This window comes from Protopterus annectens, chromosome 7.part0, assembly GCF_019279795.1.
Source record: "Protopterus annectens isolate FY-2018-M chromosome 7.part0, PAN1.0, whole genome shotgun sequence".
In the NCBI taxonomy this organism is placed as follows: Eukaryota; Metazoa; Chordata; order Ceratodontiformes; family Protopteridae; genus Protopterus; species Protopterus annectens.
In genome coordinates this window covers 465,661,006-465,673,299 of record NC_056739.1, presented here as the reverse complement: position 1 = coordinate 465,673,299, position 12,294 = coordinate 465,661,006, and the positions used below count along the sequence as shown (strand labels likewise).

The following is a 12,294-nucleotide window of genomic DNA, read 5'->3' as shown; positions in this document are numbered from 1 at the left end:
ATATTGTCTCGGTGGATTCTGAAAGAAGGAAGAATTGCAGTGGTTAACAGCACTGTTGGCTAAAATATTCAAGATATTTTAAGGATGTGAGAGATGCCCACAAACATAAATTCATTACAGAAGATTTGGTGGGGGTGGAACACTGCATTATCTGAGAAGATTTGGCTGGGTAGCCATCCCAAATGGGACAATTCAACAGAGAGTGTTAAAGGTGTAATCAGGAGTGGCTGAATTTCACTGGTTAAAAATGCAAGGTTATGCAGTTAAGGGGGTGTCCACACTGTACTTTGAAGATTAATGCAAAATTAAACCACTTGGGAAGTTTTGAATCACTGTGATGTGGTTTAATAGTGCCAGCTAGTGTGAAAAGACTAGTAATAAAATTTTAATGCAGATTTTAAAGGGCTTTGGTATGGTAAGATTCTTGCTACTTTTGTTGGGGCCCTAACAAGACTGTAGACTGCACAGGACAAAGAAAGTTTTAGATGTTACAAGGGTGTTAGTCAAGTGAGAGCGATTTTTAAGAAGGTGAAAGTAACAGGAAGGATGCCAGCATTCTGTGAGAAAGAGGGCACATTGTGTGAGAATGCAAAGCTCTATTCATGATACAATAGGACTTATGGTGGGGGAGTTAGGAGTGGAAATAGGGAGAATATTAAAGTTCATAGGTTGGTACTAGGCTATCGGCACTAGGGCCTATACAAGCCTAGCCATAACAATTCCCTGGATATTTCTTCCCACAATATTTACTTCCCTGGACCCCTGTCTAGCAAGGTGACTGATGTGATCCACAAGGTGAATTTCCTGTCTCCCATCCAATTGTCAAGGTCCCTTTTGAAGAGGGCCAAGGAGGTGCTCTGCTTGACATGTATGGGCAGCCTATTCCAGAGTATGGGGAGTCTCTGGGTCAGGAATCTATCCCTCCAGCGTGTTTTGTTCATTGTGATGACAAGGTTTAGATCCCTGGAGCGTGTGGCTCTGAGGGATTGGGATTTGTTTAAGTGGGGCATGCCCAACAGCTCAGGGTTTGACATGGCCTTGTATGTTAAGCAGAGATCATCTCTCATTTAAATTCATTTCAATCCATTCAATCCAATTCAGTCAATTGGATTGAGTTCATTCAAGTCATTTAAAGGGTAGTCTAGATAGGATTCCAGTCTGTTTTTGGAGTCCAGCAAATATATGAAGGAGAAGTTAATAGCTAGTTTAGTTTAAAAGGGGATGAAGTGGAGAATGTGGCAAAATTAGAGTGGAAGAGCTGTGTAGGGACAGTAGTCTAGATGGGCTGTCTTTGCCTCATCAGGTCTGATGGAGGGCTTTCTGTAATGCATGTATCAGTGTTAAAGTAGAAATAGGTCAATAGCAGTAGATAATTGAAAAAATAGTAGTAGTACAATTAACCCAGACCTGTTGATGAGTGTGAAATTATCTAGGATTAAAATGGAAGCCCATTTCTCCTTGGGAATGAGATGGCTGTACTCCAGTTTGATGTACATTATACTGAGAATGGTGACAGTTGTTATTTGGCATTCATTCTTTTCAGTTTGTGTACCAGGCAGATTGTCTGCAGTGAAGCCAGACAGACTGTTGCTGTTTAGGAGTTTTTGTAGTGCCATTTTCAATTTGAAGGCAACATAACTGTTATGAATTCACAGAGCAGTTAAAACATAAGTCATGAGTGCTTATTAGCAGTCATTCCATTGCATGGAGTTTATGGTTTCTACACATGCTTTTTCCTTTCTGTTTCAGAAAATGGTGTGTTCCGTTGCACCACTTGTGAGCTTCGATTCTCCGAAGAGGAGGCCCTGCAACATCATTGCCTGCAAGTGCACAGTGATGACAAGCCATACAAGTGTGACATGTGTCATGCTGCCTTTCGCTACAAGGGCAACCTGGCTAGCCACAAGACTGTCCACACAGGTAAGCAAGATAGCTTTTCTCAGTTAAAAGAATGAAAAGGGGGTACTGAGGTGAAGAGGCAAAAGCTGCTTTCTGGTTTTCGGTCTTGACAGATTTACTTTCTTGCTGCTTCAGGTGAGAAGCCATACAGATGCACTGTCTGTGGAGCTCAGTTTAACAGGCCAGCCAACTTGAAAACTCATGCACGCATCCACTCTGGTGAGAAGCCCTACAAATGCGAAACATGTGGAGCCAGATTTGTTCAGGTAAGCTGCTAATGTGGTTCTCCTGGTGGGCAGGGTACATGTTTGAAAGCCATGCCCATCTGCGTTAGACTGTGCATAGACCAAAAAAGTTGCCATCAGATGGTGCACTCCTTAATTTTACATAATCTACTAAGGCAAGAAAATGAGCTAACTTTGTACAATATTGGAAACTGTTGATTTCTGTGTAGGTGCTAGCTAAAAGACATAGTGAATGAGGAATTGGTTAGCATTACATTCATTGACTCGTGCAATTTATATTGATTTAGGAATATCCCAAAAAGTATAGCTACCTTCTTTGGCAAAGAAAGTGGGATCTGTAAGACCTAACCCATTTCTCTACAAAAGATGCATTTTCATGGTATACTACATAAACAGTACCATACTACCAGAAGTGTCATGGACCCTAAAGTAGAGGATAGTAGAAAAAGAGTTTTAAATTCTTTGTAAATGTTGAAATAGAGCATTCATTTTCACATCTGTGGGCTCTGTGTCTTGTGTGTAGCAGCTGTGTTAGAACGCCAAACATTTCTTGTACACGCTTTATAACATCCGTTGGACTGTCAGCATCATTTTTAGGCCAGAGTAATCTCATCAGTCTGCCATCTGTCGGGTGTTAGGGGGTTGCAGTTCTCCTACTAATTTCTTTATTTATGTATTTATTTATTTATTTACATCTGTTGACCGGGAGTGTCCGACTGGACGTAGGTCCATTTTCAGCGGGGGCCTGGGGAGAAAAGCTCCACAGTTAAAATAAACCGACAGTAGTTACATTGGATTGCATAGCGATTAACAATTTAACATAGCAATTAATGACATTAACAAATGTTACAAGAAGAAGTTCAAGTACTGGCTTATGAGCATCTGAGCTTGCTATAATCAAGGTAGTTAGTGGGGTGGAAAGAAAGGTAGTCGTTGGATGAGGTGGGTGATATTAGAGTGGGAGTTGCAAGGGCATAGCCAGCATGTTTTTAGGTACGCTTTTAGTAAAGTTTTGAAGTGGGTGCATGATTGTACATAGGTAATTGTGTGTGGGAGGGAGTTCCATAATTTGGCTATGGGTGGGAGGGAGTTCCATAATTTGGCTATGGCACAAGAGAATAGTGCTTCACCATCAGAGTTGTTGGCTTTAGTGATCTGCAAGTGATTTTTGTTGCTGGATCTTAGTGGTCTGGTGGTGCGATAGGGTTGGAGTAGATTCTGGAGGTATGGGACATTTAGTGGATGGTTTACTAGTTTGTGGGCGAGTGATACCATTGAAGGAGGTGAGGGAGTTCAAACCAGCCCAGTTCAGCAAGTGAGAGATGGTGAGGACTATGTTAGGATGCCCCTGTGGCGAATTTGGCGATTTTGTTGTAGCAAGTCTCTAGCTTGTTTAGATCGCATTGCCTTAGGTTGGTATATATTGGAGAGGCATAAAGTAGGGTGGAGATAAGGTGGGAATTTGCTATTGAAATCTTTACTGCTTTGGTGAGAAGTTGCTTATTTCTGTATAACGCTCCTAGTTTTTTGTTGACTTTTTTATGGTCTTGGATATGTGAAAGACAATTTCCAGTCCTAGCAATTTGGTGTGTTCATTTGGGTATATAGTGGTGTTGTCTTTCTATGATGTTAAAGTGAGAGTTGTTTTCAGTATTGTTTGGTGGGTTGGAAGATGAGTAGTTTAGTTTTGTTTGGGTTGAATATTAATTGGGCATCGGATAACCCAAGTTTCAACAGAGGAAAAGGCTTCTTGTGTGACTTTTTGCAGTTTGGGTAGGGACTGGGCTGAGCAGATGATGGTTGAGTCCTCTGCGTATTGTAGGAGTGTGCCATGTTTGGTGGAAGAGGCTAGATTATTGGTGAAAACAGAGAAGAGTAGGGGTCCAAGGATGGATCCTTGGGGAACCCCTATGGAGACAGGTAGTTGGGGAGATATGTCATTCTGCCATACAACGGATTGTTGGCGGTCAGACAGGTAACTCTGAAACCAGTTGGTGACTGACTGAGAGAAGGATAGGTTATTGAGGACAAAGATGAGTTGTTTGTGTGGGACCATGTCAAATGCTTTAGTTAGGTCTAGGAAAGTAGCATAGGAGAGAGAGCCATTGTTTTTATGCTGAAGGATAGTGTTGGTAAAGGAGAGTAAGGCAGTGGTGGTGCTATGGTTGGTCGGAAACCATGCTGAGTATTGGAAAGGAGGTAGTCTGAGACCTGAGAATGTTTGCATCTCTCTAGTATTGTGGAGAGAGAATAGCTATGGGGCGGTAATTGGTTAGTTCTGTGGAGGGGCCGCCTTTGTGGAGGGGAATTATATGTGATACTTTCCATAGTGTAGGAACGTAACTTTCTGACAGTCGGTTAATCAAGATGGATACTGGGTAGGCCAGAGCATCAGCTGCGATTTGTAGGTATTCACTTGGGAGGTTGTCTGCTGCTAATTTGGTGGGCTTAAGTTTAGTTAAGAGTTTTTTTTATGTTGGAGGTAGGTACAGGAGAAAAAGAGAAGGCAGTGGGGAGATTACTAGTTGAAGATGTGGGTTGGGGGGAGGGGGTTGTGGTGTTTAGCTAGTGGTGGAATGGTTTGTGTGAAGTGTGTGCTGAATAAGATAGCAATATTTTTGGAGGAGTGAGGGATGTTAGGAGGAGGGGTAATGACTTTACCTGGGTGGAGGATGGAGTTTATGGAGGACCAGAATTGTTTGGGGCTGTGTTGGAAGGAGTCTAGGGCAGACACAGTATTAGAATTTGTCCTGTTTTATTTGCTTTTTAACTCTATTGCGTAGTTCTAGGAATTTTGTCTAGTTGAGGGGGTTTTGGTTTTGCACCAGTGCTCCCAGGCTTTATCCCTGTTTTTCATTTCTGACTTAGTGGTTTTCTGTAGCCATGGGGAGGGTTGTGCTTTTGTTCTGGAAAATCTTATGGGGGCATGGTAATTGAGGATGCTCAGGAAGGTAGTATTAAAAAAATTCAACTGCGTCATCAAGATGTTATGTTAGGGTTATTCGTGCTGTAGCCTTGTGGTAGCTGTCAGCACGTCCAGAATACCTGTAGGAAATGGAATTTAAACAGCCCTTGTCATGTCCACTTTATTTTTGCTAGTAGATACTTCATTGTAGTTCTTGTTTCAGTTGTACAATATGGAACTGTTTAGAATACAATGTGAAATAAATGTATTGCAGAAGCCACTGTGTACTTAACTGCAGAGACTGATATGTGTTGCTGATCTCACCACCTTTATATCTACCAGGTTGCTCATCTTCGGGCGCATGTGCTTATCCACACGGGGGAAAAGCCATATCCCTGTGAAACCTGTGGAACATGCTTTCGTCACCTGCAAACACTCAAAAGTCACATTCGGATTCATACTGGGGAAAAACCTTACCATGTAAGCTTCTTTATTTGGTTGTTATATTATTTATAACTGTTTGAGGTGTTCTGAAATGTAAGATTTAGTGCTCAATGAACAGCGCAGTAAAAGTTGCCCCTGGAGATACTAAAATAAGTTCACAGGTAAGTACTAGTCTAACTTTCCCTTGTGGGCCATTTTAAGCCTAGCCTATGTCCCTTTCAAAGATTAGAATGAAACCCTCTACCCTGTGTTTGTGATGTAGACACCTTAATTATTTTTCCAAACTTGAACTCCACATGATCTAGGCAGTTTTCTTAAAGCTGTAACAGTGTTGCTTTACATACTGTTAAGTATACTGATCCCCTGTTTCTTTTGCAGTACAATTTTAGTTTATGAACCAGAGGTATTTAATTACAGGTAATGTACATACTGTGTGATAGTGAAGTGCTTGCTGACAGACTATTGAAAAGAATTAAGCGGTGGAGGAATTTATGTAATGGGGACACGGCGATAGTTGAATCTTCACATAAACAAAATCATGTGAACTCTTGGCTTCAGCAGTATTGGACAGATGTGGGGCTTAAAACTGTTGAGGTTATTTCACAAATGTAACTAACTCAGGCAGTGTTTTGGTGTTTCGGCTGCTGAATTTGAATTTGGAAAGAAATGGTAAATTCATTTTTTCATGATTAAAAAATAACATGACTATCTGTGCTTTGTGTGCTCACTGTTCTCCACTAAATATTTTTTTCCTGATCTTAATTTTTTTTTTTTTTTTAGTGTGAAAAGTGTGACCTGCATTTCCGCCACAAAAGCCAGTTGCGACTGCATTTGCGACAGAAGCATGGTGCTATTACAAATACAAAGATCCGCTATAAGGTGTTTGCTGATCATTGTATCCCACCTATGGGATCCTGCTGAAAGCTCAATTGCGTTCCTCTTCACCTGAACTCTGAAACCCTTTTTGTGGCCTCTCTGGAGGTGAAGTGCAAAGTGGCAGAGACAGATGTGTAATATCCCTGTCCATACATAGAAACTAATGGGCTAGCCCTTTGGGGCACTAACCAAATCAAGACCTATGGGATTCCTAATGTCTTTTTCAGCTACATTAACAGACTGGTAAATATAGGGTCAAGGTGGAAAAAAAAAAGGTTGATGTGGTTTTGATATGGCTAGATTGGGATGAGATTGAGGATGCAGAAAAGCATGTGCCCACTGATGCTGCCAGCACTTTAATGTATGAAGTAGTTTGAACAAGTAAATTGAGCACAAAATTGTATTTACTTGTCACAGCAAAGTAAGAGTTTATAGTGGCTTCTCGGAGAGATGTAATGGGGCAATCGTCTGTGGAAGAGTGACCAAGAAGCATGCTTCATCTGAACTTTGTTCTAGAAACCAGTTGCTAAAACTGGTTCGCTGTGGTAGTCACACATGCTGTTCGCTGTGGTAGTCACACATGCTGTTATCAGTAATAGAAAGGTTGGATCGTTGCTCTTGAGTATAACAGGTTATGTGGAGTTATTGCTATATTGACTTGTACTTTATTTAGCTGAACACTAAGAGAGAACTGTGTATAACGCACTAGTTGGTGATTACTGGTCTTCCTTTGTCCTGGAGTACCAGTATATATGATGATGATTAGAACAGAGCTGTTTAGTTTACTTTTTTCACATAAATGACTTTAATCAACTTTGAGTATCCCTAGAGTTGTATTTTTTGCAGAAAATGCTGTTACTTAAATCCTAATATTGGAGAAGAAAGCTCAATGCTGTCTCGTAAATGAACTTTTTTTTTTTTTTTTTCTCCTGGAGATGAGTACATAATTTGTGAGGAGGTAGTTAGGACTGGGGTGCTACATTACCAGACATTTGCTTTTCCCATTTAATTTTGGTGGCTGTGGTAGTTGTGACCTGGAACATCTGTCTCCATCTGTCGGATATGTGAATTGCATATTTCAGCATGCCAGCTCCATATTTACCTCGACGGCATGCCAACCTCCACATAGGGTGATAAGGAGTTGGATCTCCCATCCACTTCTCTCAAAAATACTGCCCTTAAGGCCCAGGTCTTCAGTGTTGGAGTTGATCACTGTACGATTTTGTGGGTATTTGCTTGGTCATGTGATCTAAAAGTGCTTTGTCATGTGATCTAAAAGTGCTGTCTGCTTTTGTCCGTTGTCTGATAAGGGACCCATGACTCATACTTGTCTTTAGGTTGTTCCTAGTGTGTGTGTCTTCGTGTTTCTCATTGCTTCCCTTTTAGTGGTCACTGCATCTATACCTGTCCTACTAACTTGATGCCAGCTTTGTGGACAATACATTATCTAGTAGTACCATCTCCAGGTCATTTGTTTATTATGGTCTTTGTAAAACTATACAGCATTTGTTGAGTTAAGGAAAGTGATCAAGGGTACGCAAGGGGTGAGAGCAGATATGTTGTTTTTCCAAGGGCAGGAAATGGGATTTTTTTTATATGAAAACAAAAAAGAGGAAACGGTGTTTGCTGTGTTCCAGATTAAGAACCTAAAAGAACTCCCAGGGTCAGATTTAGAGGAGCAGCATATAGCGGGTTAATGTGGAGGAGGTTGGAAGGTAATACACCTTATAAACGCCTCTGCAAAAAGTGAGCTCTGGACCAAAGTGGCTGAAGATGAGATTTTAGTTGTCAATCAACATGTTTGAAACAAAGTATCATGGCTTCTCAAAAGCAGTGAGATAGTGATTTAAAATTCTAGTAAACAATGATGGAGAACAAGCGGGTTCTTAATGTTACATGAGATTGTTATTGGCAGCGATGAGGATAACGGGAGTAGAAACTTATAACAGGAAAAGCCATTTCGGAGAAGGTTTTTTTCTGGGGGGGGTATCTGTGGAGATTTAGCATAATGCACTTGTATATTTTATTATGAAATGCTCTTTCTTTGGACGATAGCTGAGCTTGCTTTTAATGCAAACTGATAATCAGTTTCATAATGTATTTTAGGTGTTTATAATTTTTCACACACTGCATTGACGGCCCTTTTTTTTTTTTACATTCTGAACCTTAGATGTTTGAGTCAGAAACAGACGTACAGTGTAAACAGTAAACACCTGGAAGCCTTTGTGGTTGTTGACGTTTTGTCAGCAGGTCTGTGTTGTATAGATGCTTGATGTGTGTTTTAATGAGCCAAAGATGGAGTGCTTTGTTAAGGAGAAATGCTGTCTGTTTTCACATGGCTGATTAGATTATTAGTTTCCCCTGTCATGGCCTTTATTTCCTACTGCATTATTTGGTACAGTTTCAGTAGGATGCACTTTATGAGGTGGGGGAATATATGCATACAACTGATGCTTGTAAGGGACATTCTGTTCTCTACTAATTCAAGAATTGAGAACATTTAAGTGCTCTTCAGTTAACTTTTGTTTTCTAAACTGCCAAAGATGTGCATTTCATGAAGTTTTTGCTGGTCGAAGAGCTTCTCATCTTTTCTGTAAGCTGCAGTTTGGCTAGAATATCAGCTAGAGAAGATGTCTGTATCTTGGGGTTGGGGGTCTGTTAGTTCATGTGGCCTAACAGTTTTATAACACATTCCATGCTATGCTGTATTAGAGTGATGTACTTGTAAAATGTTAGTAACTTACTTCTAAGGCCCACAAGATGAGGGTTATTTATTTGAAAATTAAACCTAACAAATTGGTCTGATGAATGCTGATTTTTGGAGCGCACAGTAAGGCCTGTTGGCAGACCCTGCCCTTGAGCATAACTGTGGTACTTTGGCACAGCAGTGCCCATTTTGGAAGTTCATTGCTTGTGAGCTTAAAGCACACTTACAATGGTAAGCTGAACCAGAAAGGACTGGAGTGTGCACATATTTTCTGTTAATGTGTCGGTTTGATGGATAATTTGCTTTTTTTATTGTTAGTATATGCTTAGAGACTCTATAGTTGTACTGGCCCTGCGAAAGAAGCAAAACATTGGTTTAAGTTGTTTGAAACATAGTATCTGTAAAGCAAGTATTTGAGCCACAACCTTTTTATTTATTTCATTTGGTAGGTGATAATAAAAATTAAAAAAAAAAACTCCCCAGCATTAATGTCAAATTAGCTGCACAAAGGAGTGAAGTGCCTTCTCTGTTTTCTGAGGGGTAATGGCTGGTTCAGACATGGTGCTGAGTCAGTTTTGTAAAACTATCCAAATTCCCCTTTACACGTCTGGAAGTGATAGGCGGGCTGTTAAACACTATCTTCTTTATAGGCAGGGAAAGCTATTTGTCCTGACACTTGAAAGATTAATAGATATGTTCTCTGTAAGGAGGAACTGTACATGAGAATACAGAACATTCTTTTTCTGAGGATGGACCATCAGGAAAGTTTTATGCAACTCTGCAGGCAGAGTTTGGTTCCTACAGCACTTGTTCCTTCTTTATCTGCATCTTCTCGTGATTTTCTGTAAAATATGTATTATGTATATGTATATGGAAGTGTAAATATTAGTAGATGTTTGCTATTTGTATTTTTTGAAAACTAAATATATATATATAAATATGCAGAGAGGATATTTGCTTTGAAAGCATTGAAGCTCTAAAAAATTTTGCTGGCAAAATGAAGACCTGCTATAAATGGGTGAATTTGTTTGTCTATGTGTAGTAATTAATGTGACAAGCTCTGTTTCATTGCTTAAAACAGTGTTATTTAGAGGTAGTGGACATCCAGCTACTGAGACTAGAATCTTAATGTAATTATTCCATAGGAAATTTAAATGTATTCCTTAGTCTTCCCTCCCTATTAGACTATGTATTTTTCTTCATCCTTTTTTTGGAAAAGCAAAGGCAAATTCTAAATACAGTTTACTTGTAGAGTTACTGCAGTTATGGTTCATAAGCACTGAGACCCCCTGCTGAATGGACGGCAGTTGATAAAGTAGTCGTCTCTTCATTAAGATTCTTAATCTCTAGATGGATGTTTACTGCCCTTACAAAGTGAAGGGTATGTCAGCTAACCAGTTTGTGCTTTTCTTTTTTTCTTAACATGAATGTATTTTTTAATGCCAAAAAGATGCTGAATTCTTAGGGATAGAATTCACCCTCATGGTTCCTTCTTATATCTGATTATAATTGCTGTTTGGGTTTGGTAGAAAGCGGGCTTTGTACCTGGGTACCAGTGTGAATGTCTATGTATGTACAGATATGTATGTGCAATATTTTTGAAATCTTCTTAAGACAAACTGTGGTGGCACTTGTCAACAATAAAGCTAGACTGGTTTCAAATCCTTGGTGTATGTTCTCTGACTCTGTGAAAAATATGAATTCATCAGCAGCAAGCTTGCTACTAGCTGTGCATTTCACGATTTTTACTAATACTTCTGCTATTATGAACTGATCATTCAAGAACTGGATAAATCATCCAGGAACCTACAGTTTTAGGAAGGCTAAGAACCTACAGTTTTAGAAAGGCTAAGATTGTACAATCAACAGCTACACGGTAACCTGTAAGTTGTATTTTGTAGTTATCAATACTTGAACTGGATGCTGGGTTACTGTAAGATTTACCATGGTCCTGTGAAAGATTTTAGCCACTTGGCTAAAGTAATAGTAATTTGTGGACCTTCTGTTGTGTTACCAAATCGAATAAAGCAGGCATTAGAAAATGAATGAATGTATGTCCTCCAACTTTTTGCAAGATTTTCATGGTTTCCACAGTCCTCATGCAAGGCATGCTGTGCTAGCAATGTCACAGTGTATCTAAATGGAATTATTGCAGTGTTAAAAACTGCTGTATATTTAGAATGGGGTAAATATAAGCCATGGTGTACTGTGGTTTGACTCCAACAATATTCTGATCCATATAATCCCATTTTAATTGTTGGCAACCGAATATTACATCACCACAAACCATTGTGCAAAATGTCTAAGTTTCACCAGAATAGTTTCTTCAGACATTTTGAAGATGTTCTGGTGAAACTAGTTGGAAAATTTTGCACGCTGGCTCACTGTGTAATCTACAGTTGCCTACAATAAAACTAACTTTACACCAGTGTGCTGTTTCAGTTGGATTTTTTTAATTTGTACCTTACACTTGTGCATGCTGAAGTGCTGGAATTGTGAAATACAATACTATGGTCTATAGCTTTAGTTGTACTTATTCAGAACACATATCGGTAGTGTTGCTTTTCATGGGCAGAACTTGGGACATCCAGAATAACTAACTTCTCCCCAGTCAAGTATTTATACTTATTCATGCGAGTTGGCCTATAGAACATATTTTCTTGACAAAGGTTTCCTATGAACGTTTTATTTATTTACTTATGCCATTTTGCTTTTGTTTTCTGGCTTTAACCAACTGTTAAGTTAAAAAAAAAAAAAAAACAAAAAAAAACTTTTTTTTAGCAGAGGCTTAGGGAGAAAAGTTCCGACATACTACAGACATTTTAAACAGGCATTCGGTAATGTACATTAACGGACATTACTAGTTCATTTGCTGAAGTATATTATTTAATTAGATTACATTTGTATGAAATAAAGGCAACTGTTATGGTATAAAAGGTATTTGTTCATTAATAGATGTTGAACACCGAGCATTTGAAGAGATGTATTATTGGGTTTGTCAAATAGATCATGTGATGAAAAATTGAAAGAACTGGAAGTGAGGGAAGGAACTGGGTAGATCAGAAAATGTTAATGTTGCAATTGAGGTGGGGTATAAAAGTAGATTCATAGATAATTACGTTTATAAATATTGCATTTTTATGGACTTAAAGCATTGTTTATTTATGGTGTGGTGCCAGATTTTGTCTTCAGGTATAACATACATACATATATGTAGA

At 39.2% G+C, this 12,294-nt stretch overlaps 1 protein-coding gene across 4 annotated transcripts in view; it reads left to right on the top strand.

Moving 5' to 3' along the window:
• BCL6B (BCL6B transcription repressor) overlaps positions 1-10,740 on the top strand; it is a 58,615-nt gene extending 47,875 nt beyond the window's left edge. For all 4 annotated transcript variants that reach the window (XM_044077056.1, XM_044077059.1, XM_044077060.1 and 1 more), the window contains exons 7-10: positions 1,750-1,920; positions 2,035-2,165; positions 5,392-5,529; positions 6,274-10,740. In XM_044077056.1, coding sequence (XP_043932991.1) covers positions 1,750-1,920; positions 2,035-2,165; positions 5,392-5,529; positions 6,274-6,414 — 581 coding nt within the window. In that variant the 3' untranslated portion in view covers positions 6,415-10,740. The remainder of the gene's footprint in view (positions 1-1,749; positions 1,921-2,034; positions 2,166-5,391; positions 5,530-6,273) is intronic.
• The last annotated feature ends 1,554 nt before the right edge of the window (positions 10,741-12,294 follow it).